The 22,207-nt window shown below is 43.3% G+C and overlaps 3 protein-coding genes across 3 annotated transcripts; 1 reads left to right on the forward strand and 2 right to left on the reverse strand.

Moving 5' to 3' along the window:
• The first annotated feature begins 1,137 nt into the window (after positions 1–1,137).
• On the forward strand, positions 1,138–14,546 carry slc22a17 (solute carrier family 22 member 17). The gene is made up of 10 exons (XM_079181042.1): positions 1,138–1,585; positions 2,731–3,301; positions 6,806–6,909; positions 8,554–8,708; positions 8,793–8,958; positions 9,547–9,671; positions 11,015–11,120; positions 11,228–11,451; positions 12,067–12,178; positions 12,463–14,546. The coding sequence occupies exons 2-10, from the start codon at positions 2,825–2,827 to the stop codon at positions 12,737–12,739; spliced, it is 1,746 nt and encodes a 581-aa protein (XP_079037168.1). The 5' UTR covers positions 1,138–1,585; positions 2,731–2,824; the 3' UTR covers positions 12,740–14,546.
• Positions 14,547–16,067: 1,521 nt separating this feature from the next.
• Positions 16,068–18,275, reverse strand: pomp (proteasome maturation protein). The gene is made up of 6 exons (XM_079181177.1): positions 18,221–18,275; positions 17,796–17,893; positions 17,367–17,427; positions 16,619–16,720; positions 16,394–16,487; positions 16,068–16,305 (listed from the first exon to the last, which is right to left on the reverse strand). The coding sequence occupies exons 1-6, from the start codon at positions 18,221–18,223 to the stop codon at positions 16,238–16,240; spliced, it is 426 nt and encodes a 141-aa protein (XP_079037303.1). The 5' UTR covers positions 18,224–18,275; the 3' UTR covers positions 16,068–16,237.
• A 1,319-nt stretch (positions 18,276–19,594) lies between these two features.
• Positions 19,595–22,097, reverse strand: LOC306712068 (protein MFI-like; the record flags this gene model as incomplete). The annotated part of the gene is given in 9 exon segments (XM_079181168.1): positions 19,595–19,664; positions 19,820–19,969; positions 20,157–20,287; positions 20,594–20,803; positions 20,902–20,955; positions 21,032–21,124; positions 21,213–21,305; positions 21,309–21,408; positions 22,093–22,097. Coding segments are annotated over 9 exon segments (906 nt in total).
• Between the last annotated feature and the right edge of the window lie 110 nt (positions 22,098–22,207).

The following is a 22,207-nucleotide window of genomic DNA, read 5'->3' on the forward strand; positions in this document are numbered from 1 at the left end:
TCGTGTTCTAGACCTGTGTCTCTTGTGGTGACCTGTGATTTATGGCTCCACCATGCGGCAGAAAAGGCTTTCTGTAGAGATAGTTATTTAAAAAACAGATGTCTCACTCTACCCTTTAATCGGTGTTCTTCTTCTGCTGTCCAAATACCAACACTTTGTTTGCCGTATATTATTTGATGCCTGCAAAATGTCTGCCTTACTGATGATGATGATGACAAATTGATTGTTGAAAGCATTAGAAAACATCACATTTTCCATCATAATACGTACATTTGTTTTTCTTTTCAAGTATCAAAGAATCAACATGAAAAATGCACAATATATACAATAAAATAACAGAGTAGAACATATTAAAATATAAGAATATAAGAAAAAAAAATAACAAAAATACACAGTACATGAAATAGAATAGTGTTAAATCAACTAACTAGGTAAAAAACAGCAGTGCAAAGATCAACCAACAGCAAACAACAACAGTGTAGCGGTGTGTAGTGGATGATGATCTGGCCAGAGGTGATTTATTATAAAGTCTAATAGCAGAGAGCAGGAATGTTCTCCTGTATCTGTCCTCGTGACAGCGGAGCTGGATCAGCCTGTTGGAGAAAGGGCTCCGCTGTCCCTGCAGTAGGTGGTGGAGAGGGTGGTCCGGGTTATCCAATATGGATAATAATTTCTTCAGAGTCCTCCTCTCCACCATCTTATATAGATCATAAGGCAATTAGTAGCTTTGTGCAAATCATGTTATAGCAAGACCTAAAGAAAGTGAGTCTGGTGTACTCTCAGTTATCCTCTCTCAATAATAATATCTGCTAGTTAACATTTTTGCAGAGGACTTTTTGTTGTTTTCATGATTTGAGGAGCCTAAAAGTTATGTTGCCTTTTAGTATTTTTTTTATCTAATGTCATGGTTAAAATTATAAATTATTTTTATACAATAATATAAACGAAAATGATCAATGCAGGCCAAACAAACAGTCAATAAATAAATGAATAATGTATTTAGCCGAGTGACGTGTCTCCTCATCATACACGAGCTCTGACAGCAGTGAGCCGAGGGGACGTCGCTCTGACGATGTTACCCGACTTCTAACGAAGTGTGCCGCCACCGGCGGAGCTGCTCGTCTCTATAAACAGGCTTCTCCCGATGCAGCTTTCCACCCGCTCTTTGTCCGCGACCGGCTGACTGACGACGCTTTTCCCTTTAAGGTGATGTCGGACACAATTATACCTCATTTAATCATTCTGTGTAATGTCGGCAGAAACCGGGACTAAACCGGTAACGTTAAATAAAAAAAACCGGTAGGAGAGGAGTCTATAGCATCACCTCATCTCCAAGTGGCTAACAGGAGTCCAGTGTCCTTGCTCGTGTCAACCGCAGCTCTGGTGTCTTTTCCGAGGCTGCAGCACGTCTCCGGGACAGACATGTCTTTTCATTTAACCGACGGAGCCGAGGAGACACGGTGAATGCGGCGACACTGCTCCCTACTCAATTGTCTCCCCGCTCGCGCCGCAATGCTTTGGATGTTTTGGAAAAGACAACGGGCTGTGGCATTCCGCCTAACAGTGGACAACATTTTATAAAAGGGTGAGTAAGAGTATGCGTCTGTTTTGAATGCCAGACGGACGTTTTAACAGCCGCTGTGTGTTGGACCAATCTGGAGGGGGTGGGGGGGCAGGTGTGAGTCTCGTCAGTCCGGTACGACCTGGCCCAGCTGCTTCATACATTGCAATGTTATTCTCCTCACACTCTCTCTCTTTTGTATTGTGTTAGTACTTCCAGAGAGGCCAGCCAGCCCCTGTGTATTACATTCCCCCCATGTCCTCCCCCCCCCCCCGTCGTGTAAAAGCTCTTATGTAACCCTGTGGGATTCCTTTATTCCCCCCCTCCGGCCCTGTGCAAAGAAAACACGGGCACACTGGCTGTTAGAGGAGCTCCATGTGCACCGACAGAGGAGGAGGCTGAGGAAAGCACAGGTTGTTCACATTCCGGCCCCCAACCGGGAAACACGCAGAGAGCCGCCTGTAACACAGAGAGGGAAGGGCCCCCTCTTCTCTGAAAACACACTTTATTTAATAAAGGGTGTTTCTGCCCGTCTGTTAGGGGTTTAACCCGCAACCCGTATTTAAACTTTTCCTCATCATTTTACTTCTTTTTTTTGACAAATACAGCTTTGTTTCAGGCCTATAACCAACCAGTGGTGTTTTTATAAACAGCATTAAAAACAGCAATTAATAATCTTCTTTACTGATTGATCATTTGACCTATAAAATGTCAGATTTCAGCTCTCTTTCGCTAGTTTGATTTGCATCACATTCTCTAGTATACAGGTATGGTCTACCCGGCAGTAGTTTGACTCTCTGTGGGTGGACAGGATTGGATTATGTAAATCATCTGCTCCCGTACGGTTACAGCGTTCTTCTGTTCAGTCTGAATCTCTGGACGGATATTTCCTCGGTATATTTTTCAAATGGTGCAGTCTCCCCGTGAAAGGACCCAGTGTGTGTCCCCCCCTTACTCTGGACAAAATGCAACGTTACACTGAACTTTCACATTAGTGTCACTCCACACATTTCCGTGCAACATGTGGGTTCAGCACAGCGGGCGATACCAGGTGAACACACACGAGTGACTAAAGTCAAAATGTGCCATTATGTTTGTGTAATATCTAACTACATGTCAGTCTACAGTCAAACTATACAATCATTCTATGTACTTCTTTTCTTCAACAGAGCTCTCCCACGTCTCTCCCCCTCTGCCTGGGGGGACCAACCATCACAACAACCCCCCCCCCCCCCCCCCCTTCTCCACTTTTAACCTTATCTAATGATGACATCCCCGGACTCTCCCCCTCTCGTCTCCCCTTCCCCGTGTCCCGCTCCCCCTCCGTCCCTCCCCTCCTCCCCGGTTCCCTCCTCCCCGGCCCCTTCCTCCTCCTCGCTGCCCGCCCCGCCCTCGCTGCCTCCCACGGGGGAGGTGATGGTGCTGGCTCTGGGCCGGAAGAAGCAGAGGGTCCTGATTGCGCTCTCCATCCTGCCCAGCCTCTTCCTGGCCTTTCTGCTCTCCTCCGACCCCCTCATCACCCTGTCGCAGCCCCACCACTGCCACCTGCCGGGGCCCCTGCCGTCCCCCGAAGTGCTGAACGCCTCCCTGCCCTGGGAGAAGGGGGAGCGGCCCGGGGACGGCGGGGGCCTGTCCCAGTGTAGGCAGTATGTCAACGGCAGCCAGTCCGCGGTGGTGGACTGCGAGGCCGGCTGGGACTACAACGTCACGGAAGGGCTGAGGATTAACATCGTCACTGAGGTACAGCTCCGGCCTGGGATCCTCCTTAATCATGGGCCTGGCCTGGTTCATTGTTTGGGCTTTCTGTAAGAGAGCTACCTTTTTTTATTTATTTTTTTATGTATGGATTTAGGTCCTTGAAATGCTGAAACAGTTGTTTCATTTTTATCCCCCATTTATCCACAGGAGGGTATGCTGAGCATGCAGCCTCCCTTTTTGTAACCCCTTGCTAAACTTTATCTGCTCATAATTTAAACCTATAAACCGGACAAAAAGTCTTCTCCTGGTGTCCTGTGGAGCATTGGATCGTGCTAGTTTACAATGCATCGTAGCATCTCATTGACTTACCTTTTAAGTTCCATTGTGTTATGCTTGTGTGGGGACAAGAGTCGTTGTGAAAACTCCTTTTTGTTGGTGCATTCAAGAAAATTCCAAACGTCAGAGATTCAGAAGAGCCCTGATAACATTCTCCTCCAGTTGGATGCAGGTGCTTAATGTGCGTCGTACCTTTTTGTTTGGGGTAGTCCTATGAGAACGATGTCACTGAGATTAATCCCAGGACAGTCTGATGCTGTTGTCCCAAACACAGCCCTGCTAAGCCGCAGCGTCACACATGATGAGAAAGGAAAAACAATCACAGATCTGTTCATTTGAGGGGATAGTGTGTCTCATGCACTCAGTCTGTGTCTTCATGTGGTGGGAGCAGGAAGTGAGCAGGAAGTGATCTTCCCAGACCTCTGAGGTTCTGCTCCTCATCCCTGCTACTCGCGTATCACGCCCAAATCTCCGACTGAACCTTCGGTGGTCGAGTGGCATTGTGGGTAACTTAGGCACCAGGTTTTGAGAAGGAAGAACACAATATGTCTGAGTCTGCTGAATCAATTTTGATAGTTAAAGAAAGTATCCTGCAGTTCTCTTTTTACGTTTTTCATCAGGCCGTGTCTTTTTTACCTGGACATCAAGGTAAACATATCTAAAATCTAAAAGGTGTAAAAGCAATTTTTACTGAATGGGATAAAACATAAACAAACGTAGGAATGTCTCACCAGTGGGCACTTTAGTAACTGTTTACGGATTGGAGAACTTAAATCATTCATTTAGCGTCTCTCCTCTCAGGATCTGAACTTCTTTAACCTTTCCACTGTAACTTGCTTCTTGTCTTATCTAATCACCACACAGGCAGGCTGACGATAGGCTGAAGTGGAACAGTGACTGTTTTGTCACTTATGATATTATCTCGCCTGTAAATCAAGACACTAAAGAAACAGGTTTGAAAAATAACCTCGTATCAACAATTTCAGGTGGTTTCTTCACCTCTTATGCTCGTAACTACACAATTGATGTTGCTAAAGGATTACACAAAATGAAACATGCGTTTCCTCTCAGAGCTGGATTTCGTAGTAAAAACGTCAACTTGTTCTTGTTAACGTGTTCAACAGAGCGTAGCCAGCGGCTCACAGTTCTTTCCACTCCGGCCGGTCACTCTGTGGCCTGTGTGTCTGCTTTCATTCCTGGTGTGGGAGCCACACCCAGCCCTCCGGTCCGTGGCATTAAGGCGGCTCGCTGGTAATCCACCCACATCACTGCAGCGATATGTAAACGCTGCCGAGGGAGACATTCAGCAGGAGCTTAAAGACATAGAGGAGGTAGCAGGACGGACGAGCGGACGGACACGTTTTTTTTAAAATCAGGTTTAACTCAGAAAGTATTTCTTTTTGCTGTCAGGATGATCTGCTCCTCCAGCGCCGCTTCGCTTTGCTGAGCTGGCAGTCTGGCGAGCAGGAAGCAGGAAGGCCTCTGATCAATAAACACTGTGTCACGTCACTAGAGTCAAACTCCACTTAACATCTGAATCTATGGGCTAATGCACAGACACTTCCTGTCAGTACGATGATAATACAGCAGGAGGTTACGTACATTTGTCAATCCTCTAATACTTATGTAGTAGTAGTATATCTGGGTGTTTTGGGTATAAATATGCCCTTTGGGGCAATATTACAAATGTATAAGCAGGGCTGCTTTATGGAAGTATACCATTTATTGGAATACTATTGATTTGTCAGATTAAACACAAGTTTCTCAATTAATTCTTCTTCTAAATGGACTGTTGACATTGCTGTGTAAAATGATATAAAGATTGAGTTGCTTTTGAGCTGGAAAGTGATCCTGAAAACCTCTGTAACCGTGCTCTGATCTAAAAACATCTCTTGTCTGACACAAAATCGAGTGCAAGTTGCAACAAAATATGATTTTGTGTCGGCGGCGTCAATCCCACAGCAGCAGCAGCAGCAGCAGTGAGGCTGAGTTTCAGTCAGAAATGTAAAAGGAGGAAATGGTTTCGTTCCAAAGGGACATACCTGACTGGTGCGTGAGCCTCATTCCAAAAACCAGTCTGGGGAGTTTACGAAGCCATTTGTTTGCATCGTACCCGCCTCCTGTTGTCCAACGCGTTCCACACGTATGAGCACTACGGGTTGCTGTGTTGCCCTTTTGCCCGGCTGGTGTGCTTTGTTGTGTTTCTGTGCCTCAGCGGTAGGACGGCTGATATTATGTGACAGGCTTTTATGTTTCTGTGCAAGGGCTTTAATTATGTAAGGCCTTTTTTTTTTTTTTTTTTTTTTAACCAGCGGCCCTCTTGCTCTCCCTCTCTGGATCATTAAAATCCTTTTTGCTTTCAGCGGCCAGCAGACAGCGACATTAGCAGAGCTCAGCTGTTAATGAAAATCAGTGGGTCGGCTTAATGTGATTAAAACTCTGCTCTGTGAGCAGATATGTGTTTTTCTTTTAAAAACACATTTGCTAACTTTCCATGTGGCTACACTATAATGTACAGCCCCACAGTAAATGCATTAGCCTGTCTCATGTCTGTTACTATTACTGCCAGTACTAGGACTAATATATATATATATAGTTATAGTTTAATGGATCCCGAAGGCTTTATACTGCATCATTCAACAGTAAACAGTAACCGGTAAGGTAAATAAAAGTGTTATTACATCCAAGAAAACGGATTTTCTTGCACCATCTCTGTGAAGTAATTGAGTAATAATTTGGTCTGTGAATAAATATAACTGGTGAAAAAAATAATATGAATTTAATCTACAAAATCACAGACAACTCTGGTAGTCAGTTGATGAATTGAAGTCCCAGCTGGTGGTTTTCTGTCGTTGTAATAGACAAAGCATTCAATGTATTTGGGTTTTTGCACCTCACCGTGCACTCTTTTCTCTTCACCCTTTCTCACCTTCATTTGACAAATCGATTAAACCGATAATAACTGTCAGAATAATTCATAATAACAATAGTTTTTAGTTGCAGTCCCGTTTGGGTAGGCACCGGGGCCGAAACGTTAGTGTACTGTTAATGAAACATTATTCCAGTATGTGCACATCTGGATGTCATTGGTTCGGTGTTCCCATTGTGCCTTGTGTTCACCAGCCTGTCGGGGCCTTCTGCTCTGCTGTTGCTCCATATGATGATGACTAACCGATCCGTCTCTCTCCCTCCCGGGTCTGTGCTGTCCAGTGGGATCTGGTGTGTGGTCAGTACTGGCTGGTCCCAGTGGAGGAGGTGTGTTTCATCCTGGGCGTCCTGACTGGCTGTCTCGGCCTGGGCTTTGCCTCTGACAGGTAATACACACACACACACACACACACACACACCGCACACACTCACACTCACACTCACACTCACACTCTTGCAGAGTGAAGACTGTCATCTGTAGAAAAGACAAAACATGCAAGGCAAGCAGAAGTTCTGTTAAAAGGTTACTCTGGGTCGATTTGGAAAGCTTGTTCCTCAATCTTCCGTCTCTCGTGCTTTATGTTGCAGATTCACTACCTCGCGACCAAAATACACACAGACACACTTACGCACACAAAATACAACGTTCAGACAGTAGGTGGTGAAAGAATATATCACAACAACCACTTTTCTACACGTAAGTGTCTGTTTTCTGGGCTGATGTAGAAACATGGTGGTGCAACTGTGATGAGGATCGGCTCCTTCTAAGCTATAGAAAACGATACAATTCTTTGTTTCAGATTATACACTAATGAAAACATGGTTATTAATATTATATTCCACCATATTCTGCCAATAAAACACCCTAAATACCACACACTGTTCCTTTTTAAGAAAACATCTTTGTTTGGCAAAGCTCCCCGCAAAATGTATTTCAATAAAAATGAGAACAACGATGTGAAAATCGTCGTTATTCTCATATATCGTAAATAATATTACAATGTCAGTTCAAATAATCACAATTAGATATATATAAAAAAAAAAAGGTTTCTGCCCTACAAGCGATAACGGCAGAAAGGTTAACTAGAGCTGAGGACCTCATGCTCGGCAGTCTGCATTAGGCACAACCCAAGCACATCCCATAATTGACATAATGGATCCGTCCTGTGTTGTTGGATTGAAAACCACACAGGGGAAGCCGTAGTTGTGTGTGTGTGTGTGTGTGGGGGGGGGGGGGGGGGGGAGATGATGCCAGTTTAATCGGCTAACAGCCTTCATTCATTTGCTGACCAATTGAGCGTAGCATCTGTTTGTTAAGACGAGTGGATGAATGCTGCCTCCTGGGGAACACGGGAGGAAAGGGAACAGGGCTAATCCGCCCGTTGGAAACAAAAGTGCTGCCCTGGCATTCAGCGGAAAAGTGTCGAATCATCACATTTAGTGATCAGCTGTGCTTCCACACTTGAGCTGCTTTTTCATTTTTCTATTTCTTTCTTTGTGAAAGTTTTAATACATGCAGGTAATATCATATTTATCTGCACCTTTTTAGAATTCATCTTAAAATGTCAATTCAATTTGACAGAAATCCGGCCTTAACATTGTGTGAATTCAGTGAAACATTTGATCTAATTGCCACTTCGTGTGATTTATTTGTGAATTCCATGAAACTATGAATGTTGTGACAGTATGAATGGTTCTCTATTGTATCTTATCTCTTATATTCACAGTGGACCGTTGTCCTATTTTCTGTTCCCAACCCTCTTGCTGTTAATATTTAAACATGTGAAACCGGTGTTTTTCCTCTTGAATAATCAGCATTCACTTTATCATCTATTGCTGTTGTTGTACATCTTGGTTTTTAACCTTGATTTCATTTTCTTTTAGATGATAAAATGACTTACTTTTGGAATAGTGGATCAACAATATCCCATTTTTATTTATCAATAACTTGTAGTAATTCTTTTTTTTGCTGTCATAATACAGGTGTAGTGTGTCGTTCCGTAACGTTGCATATCTCTGTTTCCCTGCAGACTGGGCCGGTCCAAGACCCTGCTGACCTCTCTGACCCTGTCGGTGGTGTTCGGGGTGTTGGTGTGCGTCTCTCCGTACCCCTCCATCTTCATCGTCATGCGTTTCTGTTTGGCGGCAGCCAGCGCGGGCGTCTACCTCACGCTGTACATCACTCGTGAGTAATTCAAGCGTCGTTGATTCGAGTGGGAAGATCCGTTAAACCAACGAAGGGTCTTTGACGTTGTGTTTTGACCGGCAGGTCTGGAGCTGTGTGAGCCCTCTCTGAGGCTGGTGGTGACCATGCTGGCCGGGCTGACGACCGTAGCCGGAGAACTACTCCTACTGGCCATCGCCCTGGGCTGCCAGTCCTGGAGGGGCCTGCTGGGAGCCGGCGCCGCTCCACTGACACTTTTCCTTTGTTATGGGTATGAGTGTGTGTGTGTGTGTGTATTTGTTTGCACGTCCGCATTTTTTTCTAAGCTTCCGGTGATTCTCTTATTACATGTTCAGCTTCATCGTTTTGATTCCCCACATTGTCTTTTGTCCGTGTGCCCGTACTGTCTCAAGTATGTACAGTTGTTTTATTGTCCTGTGAAACTGCAGTGACCAGAGAGTGAAGGAAGCCGATCGTCTTTTGATAAAGTGCCGTGATGCCAACTGACTTGCTGAAAGCGTTCTTGGATCGTATCGATTCCAATCCCCTCGTCACACTGAGCCTCTGAGTTCATGTCAGAATGCATCAGGACCACTTTGTTTAGGGTCCCCAGTCCCTCTTAAGACCTCTGTTAGAAGATAAGCCTTCGGGTTCAGAACCAAATTAACAGAGATTAAAGTTTGATGGATAGCAATGAATTGCGGTTTTGTAAGCAAAGCTGGATTAAGGAGTAAGGAATTCTTTGTGACGCACGTGTGTTATTTTCCTTGCCGAAGGACCAAATGTGGGTTTTGGAGCTCGGTAAAGGTCGGCAAAGATCAAAAGAGTGAGTCCGACTTGTGTTTGGCCTCCTCTGCAGCATTCCCGGGGTGTTTCCAGAGTCTCCTCGCTGGCTCCTTCTGTCCGAGAGATCTGCGGACATGAACTCCTTCACTGAGAGAAGAAACTCCAACAGAGATGTGGGGGACGACGAGAGCTTCACAGGTGTGTGTGTGTGTGTGCAGAGTTTAGATTCTGAGGGGGCTTTCACACCAAACCAGGTTGCTTCGGTTAAAGCCAACACATGTCTCTTTGCCTGGTTAGTACAATTTGTTTGGGCTGGTGTGAAAGCTGTCAAACAACCTGCATCAGACCAGGGCCTTATAAAGATCCTATATGTTATTAACGCGTAATTAATGCACATCAGCCGGGGTATTTCCCTGATTAGTAGGTCAAAAGCTGTAAAACAACTGTGCTTACAGGCGACTTTGTGTACTTTGTCAGGTAATTAAGTCTGGACAGCGGTCACACAGTTATGCAACCTGAATCATTGTCGCCTCATGCACGCTCATGCATCCGTGCACTCCCCGACGTTCACTCCAGTTAAATGGCAACATGCAAAAGGATACAGTCCTGTCTGTCATTATTCATAACGTGCAGTCGATTTGCATTCTAACAATAGCTATTAATTCATATAATCAGTTACTCAAAGATGTGGGAACCAAATCAGAACTAAAATGCAACAATGTATCACATCTTTTCCTTGATCCGGACCAGATGAACCCAGCTACAGGTGTGACTGCGCCCGTATTCTCTCTCGCACTGAGAGCAGCTGGATGTTCAGTTCATGAAGGCTGCATTATTTATGAGTTACTCAGCACATTTCAAAAGACAGGTACCTATCTCACACCACTGCCAAGAGTAGGTAATGATGCTTAATTAGAGTTCGTGATTTATTTAAGACACATGGCATCATGATAAAGAGTAATGACCGGCACAAACAGTTCATATGTAAACAGTTGTCCCAGGTAGGGAATCGTTTGCTCTTGTCTAGTGACGTCGACTTAAGTTTTGTTGACGTTGGCTTTACATCCTCGGTTTTTGAGGGTTCCATAGATCTCACCGCTATATGTGTAAAAATAATAACAATTGCAAAATGAATTATTCATTTCTTCAAATGTGTTTTTTGCTTTTATTAAAATCTGTTACGGATACTTTAACAGAGTTTTATACTGACGACATTTACATTGACAAATGCATTAATAAACAACTAAATGGCTAAAATACAAAGTGGTAAAGTTTGTATATAGTGTTAAATAAATAATGTATTGTTTATATACTGTTAACAAATGCTAAATTGGGAATCAATTTGTGTTTAGCTCTGGTGCAGCCAGAGTATCAAACAACCTCTATTTGATTAAAAGTATTTGCACCAGCATTGATTTAACTTGAGTCTGTAAATACAGTTGACAGTGAGCTATTGATTGTAAAGAGAATCAGATCATCATTCTCCCGTGTTGTTAAGCTGAACATTAACACGCTTCTTTTGTCCCGCTCGCCCGCTGCAGAGCTGGATTCAGAGCCGGCCCCCTCCTCACGCCCCCGCCTGTCCTACCCTGAGCTCTTCCACAGCAGGAACATCTGGAAGAACATGTGTGTGCTGGGCTTCACCTCGTAAGTCCTCCCACACTCTTGACACACTCTTGTTGCTGCTGCGGCCTCATATTTCCTCCTCGGTGTTTTGATTCTCACACGTTGTGTTTTCGTCCTTCCTCCTTCAGATTCATCTCTCACGGCATCAGCCACTGTTACAGCTCTTTCCGAGGCGACGTCAGAGGCACGGCCCCGAGCTTCTATTGGACGTACCTGCTGTCTGTGTGCGCAGGGGGCGGGGCCTGGCTGTTACTATGGGCGACCGTAAACAGGTTCGGCCGGCGTGGCATCCTGCTCCTCGCCATGACGATGACGGGGCTGGCGTCTCTGATCCTCCTGGGACTCATGGAGTGTAAGCAGGCTTTAGCGGCAGGAGATTCTTCTCCTCACGTCTATCTAGAGTCAGATGACGAGAGCTGGTTGTAGTCTTTGCCAACAAGGTGGACACACAGTCGCCCTCCATCTCCCCTGTTGTTGTAGAGACATTAAGTGACCCTCGTATGCATTGGCCTTCCTCAAATCCGGACTGGAATGAAAGTAAAAGTTAGTTTACTTGATGCTAAGCTCGGCTTTGTGTTCATATTAGATCATCTATACACCACTGACGTCATGTTGGGCTCGTGCTTCATGCATTATGAAATGGATTAAAAGCAAACCGGAACGCTCTGTTAATGGAAAAATACATTCCAGGTGCCTTTTGTCTCTTCCAGAGCCGGTTGTAGAAACACACTCACAGTTGCTTCGGTGTCCGTCGCCCCCTTGTGGATGAAAACGAGTATGACATTCAGTTAATGTAGGACACTGCAGGCGGCAGCAAAGGTGCTGTGCTTTAATCATGCAACAAAGGCTGAGGGATATGAATATTTAGAGTTCGACATTAGAAATCCGTTCATATCAACAGGGCATCATGGTATATCATCAGAAACTGAAAAACTTCATCGAGCTTGTTCTTCCTCCTCCCCTTTAGACCTGAGTGAGACGGCCATCACAGTGTTCTCAGTGCTGGGTCTTTTCTCCTCCCAAGCCACCGCCTCCCTCTGCATCCTCTTCACCGCAGAGATCATGCCCACCATCATCAGGTAACGCTAACACAGCGACGCGGATCTTAAGAGTTATAGAAGCCTTGCTTTATTTAGTTTTTTTGAAAATATGTTGGTATTGTGTTAATGTTTTGTCTCTGTTTAAATGAGCCCGCTCAAAGGCAGAACATTCCTAGAATAGTTCAACATTTTACACATCATTCTGATGTTTTTAGCATAAAGTCTGGAAACAGGGAAACAGCTGGCCTAGCGTTTTCCAAAGGTAAAAACATGTTTACACTTTTGTTTCGTTTGGACAAATCTGAAGTTGTGTGTGTCTACAGGGGCACCGCCGTGGGCTCCGTGCTGGCCCTGGGCTGCGTGGGCCGCCTCACCTCCCCGCTCATGGACCTGAGGAACCACTACGGCTACTTCCTGCACCACGTGGTCTACTCCTCTCTGGCCCTGCTGGCCGTGCTGTCCATCCTCCTGCTGCCCGAGAGCAAGAGGAAGCCGCTGCCCCAGACGCTGGCCGACGGGGAGCAGTACAGGCGCCCCCCGCTGGGCAGGAGGAGGCGGGACAATGTGCCGCTGCTGGCCACACCCAACCCAGAGACCTAAAAAAAAAAAGAAAAACCCCCGAAAGAGTGAGACGGACTCCGCTCAAATCACCCACTTTTGCAGCCAGAACATTCACATCCATCGTGTTCATGCAGAGGAGGAGAAAGGCCGAGCAGACGATGGAGGATGGCGATGAACGTGATCAGACGGCCTTAGCTTCTTAACATATCATCCTTTAGTCATTCCAAACGCAGGCAGGTTGGGTCGAGCTTCCATTTCTCGTCACCATCCTCCGTTTCCTGCCACTGAGATGTGTGCAGACACGCAACGCTCACAGATGCATGTAGGGAAGTCTTCATCGTCGTCATCTCCTCCTGACCAGACGGCAGGTGATCCCCCCCCATCATGTGACACACCAGCATACTGGTGCATACCCCCACACCAGCATACCCCACTCCACTGCCGCACTCCCCCGCCGCGCGTCTGTCGTAGAGATGTTAGCCGCTTACAGCTCCAGACCGGTGGCTCCGAGAGTAGTCGCAAATTATTCCAAGCGTTTGTCTTAACCTGCATAGAGCGGGTTGTTGTTTTTTGTCGTGTTTGCTGTGTACGACGACACTAGAAGTGCAAAATGAAAGCAATGTCAGCTTTGTATACTTTTCCGTGACACTCGTGGTAAAAGTCTCCCATGTGGACCACAGTTCTCGAACGTTGTACGACTCGATGGAGTGTGGGTGCCTTGTAAATACTCTCGCGTCGGTTTCTTTAACTTCTGGGGGCTGGAAACGGTTCAGTGCAGTACGCTATGCAGCGGTGCAGAGCTCTTTGAAACATTGTTATTAAAGACGACGGTGGTTGATTTGACCCAAATCTTAAAATGTAAGAGACGGTTTTAGGAGCGTAAATCAACTGATATCAATATTGGGATCAGAAGCTAAAAAAAACAAAACAAAAAAAGCCTTAAAAAAAAAAGGTGTCCGTGTTCAAACTGTGTAAATCCAGTAAATGAATCTGGCCTGGAGCCAGCAATATTTATGTCTTATTTATGTTGTTATTAAGCATAATTGATAAAGTATCCAGAGGCCTATCATTTTTAAAGTATTAAGCTGAATATTGTTAAACAGGATTGAGATGAATCCGACTCTCTGATCCAGCAGTGAAGCTGTAAACGGTCACATGTTTGAAGGACTATTCTAATACCTCTCTAGATGACCAGTCGTAAGAGAACAGACGGGTACGAACAACCTACAGTAGAACTTTAAATGGTGACTTGTGTAACCAGGCACATAATTTATATGTTTTTCCTCAGCACTTAAATGTGGAAGTTTTGAAAACGGTTTGTCTTGTCATGTTGCCTGAATGTTCATGGATGCTGGAGAACGGGCCCGGTGATTGTGCTCCACGAGGTTTCAGTGGGAGCTGAAGAGGGCCTCAGAGCTCCAAACGAACCCCCAAATCCTCGACCACGCACCGAAGGAGGTGGTTCTTCTTCGCGGCTTCTTTATTTTTGCGCTGGCTGATGCCTTGTTGCATATGGTTGAATCTCGAGGGAGAATTACCAAAGCATGGCGGTTTCAGTGCTTCAGAAAAACACCCCGGTGTATGTGTTAAAGGGTGCGTCGTGTTTAGAGGAAGCGGGAGGGGTTTAATTTGGACTCTGGCGTCGAGGAGGAAGGACGCTCACTTTAGCTGACGGCTTCGTCCTCTGTCAGTAGTTTATTCACTCTGTATGTTGCACTCAACCAGTCCTAACAAATATACACTGATACTTATTATCACTAGGAGTAGTATTATGTCTGACAACACTGATGAGCTGTTCAATGATGAGTATGATGCAGTTAACTATATAGTCTGATTTAATGTCAAATAAAACTGGTTAAATTAAAGAGACTTGGGCTTTTTTTTTGTATGAATCATGTGAGCTGATGGTTTAGTTTTTAAGATGATGTCTGTATTGACTGTGTATTTGTGACGTCATATCAATATTTGACTGGTATTTATGATCTAGTATAAATGTTTTATGTATGACAATAACTTTTTCATACTGTTGGTCGGTACCATTGTGTACACTTCCTTCACAGGTTAGCTCCTCCTCCATGTGGCCTCTAAGGCAGGGATTCTCATTCATGTGTTGGGTCTACAAAGAACGCACTACGGGCTTCATATCGGGTCAGTTACAGAATAGCAAGAAAGGGGCTACCTCACACAATCGCCGAAGACGTGTGCTTGCCAGCTGCCAATGTAGCCGCTATGTTTGGTTACTTGTAAATTAAATGTGATGCAATCTGCCTCAGAGCCTGTGCGTGTGTCCTCGCCATCCGTATTGCTCTTTAAAAGTGACGCCTTGTGTAACTGAAATGTATTGAAACTTTGTTGCAGTGTTTCGGGGCGTTTTCACACCTGTAGGTCGTTGGCTTTGTTCCGATTCAGGGATTAATATGATACAATGTTGCAGTTGCCCCTGTGTTCGGTTTGTGTTCACACTGCAACATTTAACAGCGGACTAAATCTAGTAAACAAACGCCACGCGCGAGTAAACTGTTCTCTCATTGGTCCGATTTGAATGCGGCTATAAATAGGCTCTGGTGTTATAAGTATGACTTTTCTGAATATACTATACATTTGTTATAACATGATTTTCATTTTGTTCCTCATGCTACAATTTGGCTTTTTTCCAATACATTATAAGACTCTTTCATGACTTATTTTAAATAATATATATTTAAATATATGAGGTGTTTTACTCTACACAATAACCAGTAGCCTATTTGCCATACATGGTACAATTGTCTTGTCAAAAAGCCAATAAGCTCAACAATATTTTGTTCTTTCTCAACTTCTTGCATAAATGTTTCTCACGACACTGCAGTCATTTGTTTATATTAAATACTTAATCTACTCCATATGTGCTATCAAATTCCAGCACATGAACACTGACAAATGATCAGTAGTTATTTAAGAACATATCCCATAGATGGTTTGCAACAGATGTTTACAGAACACTGTAATGGACTCATTTAGATGTTGATTATTACAATCAAAAAGTATCATGGACAGAAAACCCTCATCATAGCTTTCAAGCAGCTCCTGACAGTAGTGCAAACGCCTTCAGTCATGAGTGGAACTTATCAAAGCATGTTATCAGTAAAGTGGAACTAATTACTACAACGGCTACAATGTAGCATTAAAACAACAGAAAGCTATTAAAATGACCGATTCATCTTCACAGATAACCCAAAACTGTGAAGAACAGCAGTTGTATGAAGATCCAACACAACATCTCAGACCTCATCAACACTTTTGGCTGTACCACACAATTTCAGATCATTTGATGACTTTTGTATTGCAAGTTAAATAATTAGTCAAATGGACCAGCTTCTAGAGGAAGGTCATGAAGTTTATTAGAAATACCAACTGGATTGGAATCATACAAAAACAGCACTGAATGACTGTTTTAACACAGCAGATAAACAAATGTATGCAGACAAATAATGAACCTAAATCTACGTGTGTGTGTGTGTGTGTGTGTAGCTGTGCGTCATGTGCGTCCATCTTCCTTCACAGCAGTCCCAGTTTGTATTCCACCATCATGTGCGGCTCGCCCATCATCTCACTCTGGGCTGGATCTGCAGAATAAGATCAGGTGGTTAGACGTCATATTCAGACAAGCTGTGTGTGAATGGTTGTGTGACGGTGAAGGGGTGACGTTCTCACCGTTGAGGATGTCCTCAAAGCCGACGGACTCGTCGTTGCCTCGCAGAATGTCCAGAGACAGGTTTGAACTCTGTAAGAACGGCAGGCGCTGGATCTGGAAGGAGGAGGGAGTAACGGAGAGAGAGAGAGAGAGAGAGAAAGGTGACTTAAAAACAATAAACAGGGAGAGGAGCCAAAGGAGGAACTGGTGAGGTGGATTACTGAGATGCGCAGCTCGTGTGTTACCTGTCTAGCTGCCCTGTACTCCATCTGCAGTTTCAGAGGAGCATGAAGGCCCTGGATGCTTCTGAGTGTAGAGAAGTTCATCTTGTCCTGGTTTGGCTGGAACTGCACACCACAGAAACACACAAATATATTGAAAGAAAGACACATTTCCACCATTAGACTTTCCCTTGTTCTTACTGCTACTGATCGGCTTGTTACAAATAAAACAAGGCTATCTGTTGTGTCGTTACGATCAAAGATACTCGGGCCCCGATCAGACCCACGTTAGGAGGATTTGTTTACATCAGAATAATGAAGCAATGTTGATTCTTTTTTTAATTCATTGTCTTTTTTTTTCTCACAAAATAATCAAAAAGAACCAATAAGAGTATCGATAATGAACAGAACCGATGAGCAGTAACGATAGTAGTACTAGTAACGACAAAATCCTAACGACACTCATCCCTAGTGTTGGTTGATGTCAGTGCCATCTTGTCATTGTCCAGTGTTGGGTCGGGAAAACAGGTAGATATAAAGGTAACATATAAAATAACAATGCTACTGAATTAGATCACGTTGGCCTAGCTGGCACACTGGCAACGCTGAAGGGAACACCTAAATGTAACCGAGCCATCCATAGTGTTACGAGATCCACCCACTACAACAAGTCACAAAGGACCACAGCGTGCAGTTTTTAATGACTCGGTACACAACCACACAGTCCTGAGAGGACATCTAATCTAAACCTCTCACAATTCAGATTACTCACATTTCTCTCTGACAGCTCCAGCGGGTGGCTCGGAAGAAGCTCATTTTTTACGCTGGTAAAGCTGTGGAGCAAAAGAAACAAATCGAAGAAGATGATCTTTAAGCTTTAAGTACATTATACAATACATGTATATAATATATATCTATAATATCAAAAATATAACCTGACCAACTATGAATTTATGAAACTTATAACTATATAGGCACGGATATTAATATCAAGAAACGTGATTAGGAGGATATTTTACAGTAAATCTGGATGACAAACTGTAACGTTAATGATGTTTCTAGAGTCTCAACGTCGATACTGACACTAAATACTAAATGCAATGGATAACCAGGTACACAGGGCCCACACGTATGGTGTTCTTTATTTGTTAAAAGCATGCATATACACACACTGACGGATAAAATGATAATATTGTCTCACCCGCTCCGCAGAGTGTCCTGTACTCCATAAGCTCCCTGCGGACACAAGCCTGCCACAGGTACACTGTCTTTCAGCTGAGAGCGAAGTCCTCGTGTGTTCTGTAACAAACAAGCAAAGATACACAATTCACCGTTAACAACCGTTAATATTAAGCTCTCATACCTCAGTTACAAATATCAAAAGATAAAATCGCCTTCGGCCAGTTTAAGGAGCCTCGTAGCTCAGCGCTAGCTAGCATTAGCTTGAGTGACTAATCAAATTCACCGCTAGTGTTACGAGATTTCAGCGGATCCAGTGACACGTGACAAAGATGCGAGCAGTTGGAATAAATATGTGTATAACTATGAAAACAATATCATGGTAATCGATATGGTTACGATAGAATACATTATATTATATGAGATGAGATTAGACTACAATCATACCATTTTGATTCCGTCTCTTCTACTTTCTTTTCGAAACACTTGAATATCCGGTTGGGTCGCGTTTTCACTGCGTCACATCCTGTAGAAAACGGTGTTGTGTACAATTTGCTATTTAAAAGGCCGTTGTATTATGCACCCGTGCACTGTCTGCATAGCCGATTTGTTTATTTTTGGATGTGTAACTGTTCCAGTATACTTTTACACAGCTGGAAAGTAAATATCGATAATACATTCTGGGATGATTACACGAAATATATTGACTTTGTATGACCAAACATTGGACAAGGGGGTATAGCTCAGTGGTAGAGCATTTGACTGCAGATCAAGAGGTCCCCGGTTCAAATCCGGGTGCCCCCTCTTTTCTAGTTATATTGACATCATGTTTTGTAAATAAGGATCAACTGTTCTAGACACTTTACAAAACTGTTAATGCTTTATAAAATATGTGTAGATTGACTCATACATGATATATGTTTAATAGAAACATTATTTAAAGTTTTGGGAAAATTGTGAAAATCTATGTAATATATAAATATATATGAGTAAAGTATTCCAAGTTTATCTCGGAAATGTCGCTAGAATCTTTGGCATAAAATAAAATCTATTAAGACACAAACCTTTTAAAGATACAATTCTTCATTCAAAATAAAATGATTGCCAGAAAAGTAGAAACATACTGAAGGCACCAGTGAAATGTATCCATCAGATCGTTGTATTTCAATTCTTTCCTGCATACACTCTAACATTCAAAGCAGGGAGTCACACAAATTGAACAGTCAATCATAGTTGGAAAGTATGTCTCCTATTTCTTCAGACGCAGTTATTGTTTCACAGTAGATTTGATATGTATGTCTGAAAACTGGATATGAGTAATTTACTCCGCAAACATGTGGTTTGCAAATGTCTACATTTTCTGTCATCACTGGAAGTATGGCATTTAAGGACACAAGCCTTTTTGAAGATTCATTTTACACTCATGAATGTATGAAACTCCAGGACAGACGTTGATGCCTTTACTCAAATGTATCTTTTTGGCTAAAAACATTCAAATGACACCCATGGGTCTTGCGATAAATACATTATGTGGGCACCAGATGTCAGATCAGTTTGATCTCGTTAGATGTAGAATAATAGATTTGTGGATTCTGGGTCAGGAGTTCATCTCACATACACATTCACTCTAATGACAAATAATTATTTGAATAAAGTCCACTTAACTAATGCAATAACACACATCACCATAAAAGAATCCCACTGATCATACTTTATTATTTCAAAAAACGATTTGAAATCAATTTAAACAGCAGATTGCATTACAGCATATACTTTAAAGCCATGAGTAGCAATTGCTGCGGCAAAGATGTGCTGCCATCACTACAAATGTTCACCTTTGCCTGGCTCAGAGGAGTTACTGCAGGCCAGACAGCTCCACTCCTGGAAGTACCTGCACAGGCAAAAGAGCAAAATATATTACTAAATGATAAAGATACAACATTTTATTGACCCAGTTTGAATTAAAACCGGTCTATTCAACAGAAAGCATCAGAACGTCACAAAAGGTTCGCTGTCTACTAGCTGACAGTGAGGAGTGGATCTTACTCCTCGAAGTTGACAGTGTTGGTCAAGGCCATCAGCTCATCCAGCTCCCGGTCCTGTATCTCATCAAGTCCCCTCTCTTCAATGGCATCCATCACTTCCTGGGCGGAATTGACCACCGGTGTGGCAGTCTGCAGACAGCGCTGGTTGTACCTGTATGTAACAAAGAGAGGACCGACACACTTATACGCAAGACTGCACGTGACCCTGCCTCAGATGTGTATTTCCAAATTTTGTAAAAGAACAAAGAGCACAAAAGGAGATTAAAATGTATGGAAGTTGTAAGGATAAACAGAAACAGACTACTTATTTCACTGACAGACACATATATAAAACTCACATCTGCTTTAGCCATTCAATTTTCCTCTTCTTCTGCCACTTGTCGAGATTTTGCTGCCGCTGCAACATGGAATAGTGAAAATCCATTTTCTCTTTAGCCTCAATCTCTTTGGGCTTACTTATGGGAACCGCCTATCAGAGAGATGGAGAGGAAGCATATACAACATGTGCTTTTAGTGGCGGACAAGATAATTAATATCTGGCTTTGTTTTCTGTTAAATAAACAGTTTGGGAGAGCATTATGTTTCATAAAGCTACATTTCCACCAAACTATGACAAGAAGACAAAAGCTGCCATAAAATGCCTGTTGTAGCTGCATCAGACTCTTGCCACAAAGGGCAAAATTACACCTTGTATTGGTAGTGCATATTTCTTTCTGCACCAATATTTGTACAAATAACGGGCAGAAGAGAACATTTACTCTGACAGGTTTTTCACCTTGCTACAGAAGAGCCTCCAGCTGTTGTTCTCCATGCGCTGGTACCTTCGTGATCGGTCCTCCTGCATCAGAGGCCAGCCGTTGTTGGTCTGCCGTGGCACAGGCATCTTAAGGCCTGGCTGGGTGTACTCCTTTGGGCTGCTGGCACACAAGTCTATGATGGATCGATGGGTGATGATCTTGTAATAGATGTTGGGAGGATAGGTAGTCTGAAGGCGAAGGCAAAAGGAAGATGTAAGAACGTGTGCATTATCATAATCACAAAGCTGTTGAGTGATTTACCGCTATCTCCCTATTTAGCTCCTACCCCTCCGAGTCGAAATCTTATGAACACACCAGCAGCATCGTCCAGCAACTTAGCCTGCCACAGGAAAATCAAATCTCACCATTTATTTTATTTGTTGTTTTCATTTAATAGAGAGCATTATTTCCGTTACCTCTCGAGGATTGACAGCCTTTAGGATCGCTCGGGGATCCTGCTGGTTGCAATGACTGATGAGCTCCTTAAAATACTTGAAGACCTCTCTGATCTACAGTTTGGGAAGACAAAAGAGTTTGAATTTCATGCCTGTTGGCTTTAATTCGTGCATGTGCGTCCACAGCAGCAGCAGCACCCACCACATGACTTCTAAAGGCCTTCTGAATTATTTTGGCTGCTGTGTGCAGTGTCTCCTGCTGCGGCTCCTGGGGACCCTCTTCCTGTGAGCTGGATCAATATTGAGAAATGAGAAGAGAGAAAAGGATGAGGAGGGGAGAAGGACATGTAACTTTACTAAAACTCTGATGTTCCTTGCGAGGAGCCCGGTTTTTCTGACTGCCGTTGGTGAAATGTAACTCAAGTACTGTATTCAAGTACAATCTGGAGGTGTGTAGTCGTACTTTACTGAAGTATTTTCATCTTCTGCTACTTCATACTTCAACTCCACTATATTAGGGAAATAATCTACTGCTTACACTGCATTTATTAACAATTATAGTTGGTTGTTTTCTCACAAATTAAAATCACAGAACGTGGTCATTTTAATAAAATGACATCTATTGTTACAGATTAATCTACCCAACAGTATATAATGTAATTAAAATGAGCCCCACCTCATCCGCTACAACATTAAAATGCTAATAAAAACTCTTATAGGACCCAAGAAATGCATTGACAAGATATGATCTATGCATTACTGTTTGTTGTGACGTATAATTCAATAATGCATTTAGTGTTAAATGGGTTCATATGCCACAGAGGTCCTTCGGTAATGATCGTTTTTCAGGGAATAAAACTCCAAGTGGCAATAACTGGAGAAATAGTTTTAGAGAATAATTCTGTGAATTAATCTAGCTAACGTTAGCGAATGCTAAGACGTCGTAAGAAACTATAACACCAAATAAAACACAGGTTACACACTGTATTTAATAACCTGACTCAATATAGCGAGATGTAACAGGTCACCCTGACTCAAATGTTGCATTCACAGTCAAATACAAAAGAAAACAACAGTATTACCTCATGATGCGTCTGTACTTGAAGGTATTTCTCCAACTCGCTGACACGAGTTGACTCATGAAGTATTTCACGAGGTTACCTAGCAACCGAGTGTGTATGTCTGTTACTGCGATAA

Source organism: Pholis gunnellus (assembly GCF_910591455.1).
Source record: "Pholis gunnellus genome assembly, chromosome: 20".
In the NCBI taxonomy this organism is placed as follows: Eukaryota; Metazoa; Chordata; class Actinopteri; order Perciformes; family Pholidae; genus Pholis; species Pholis gunnellus.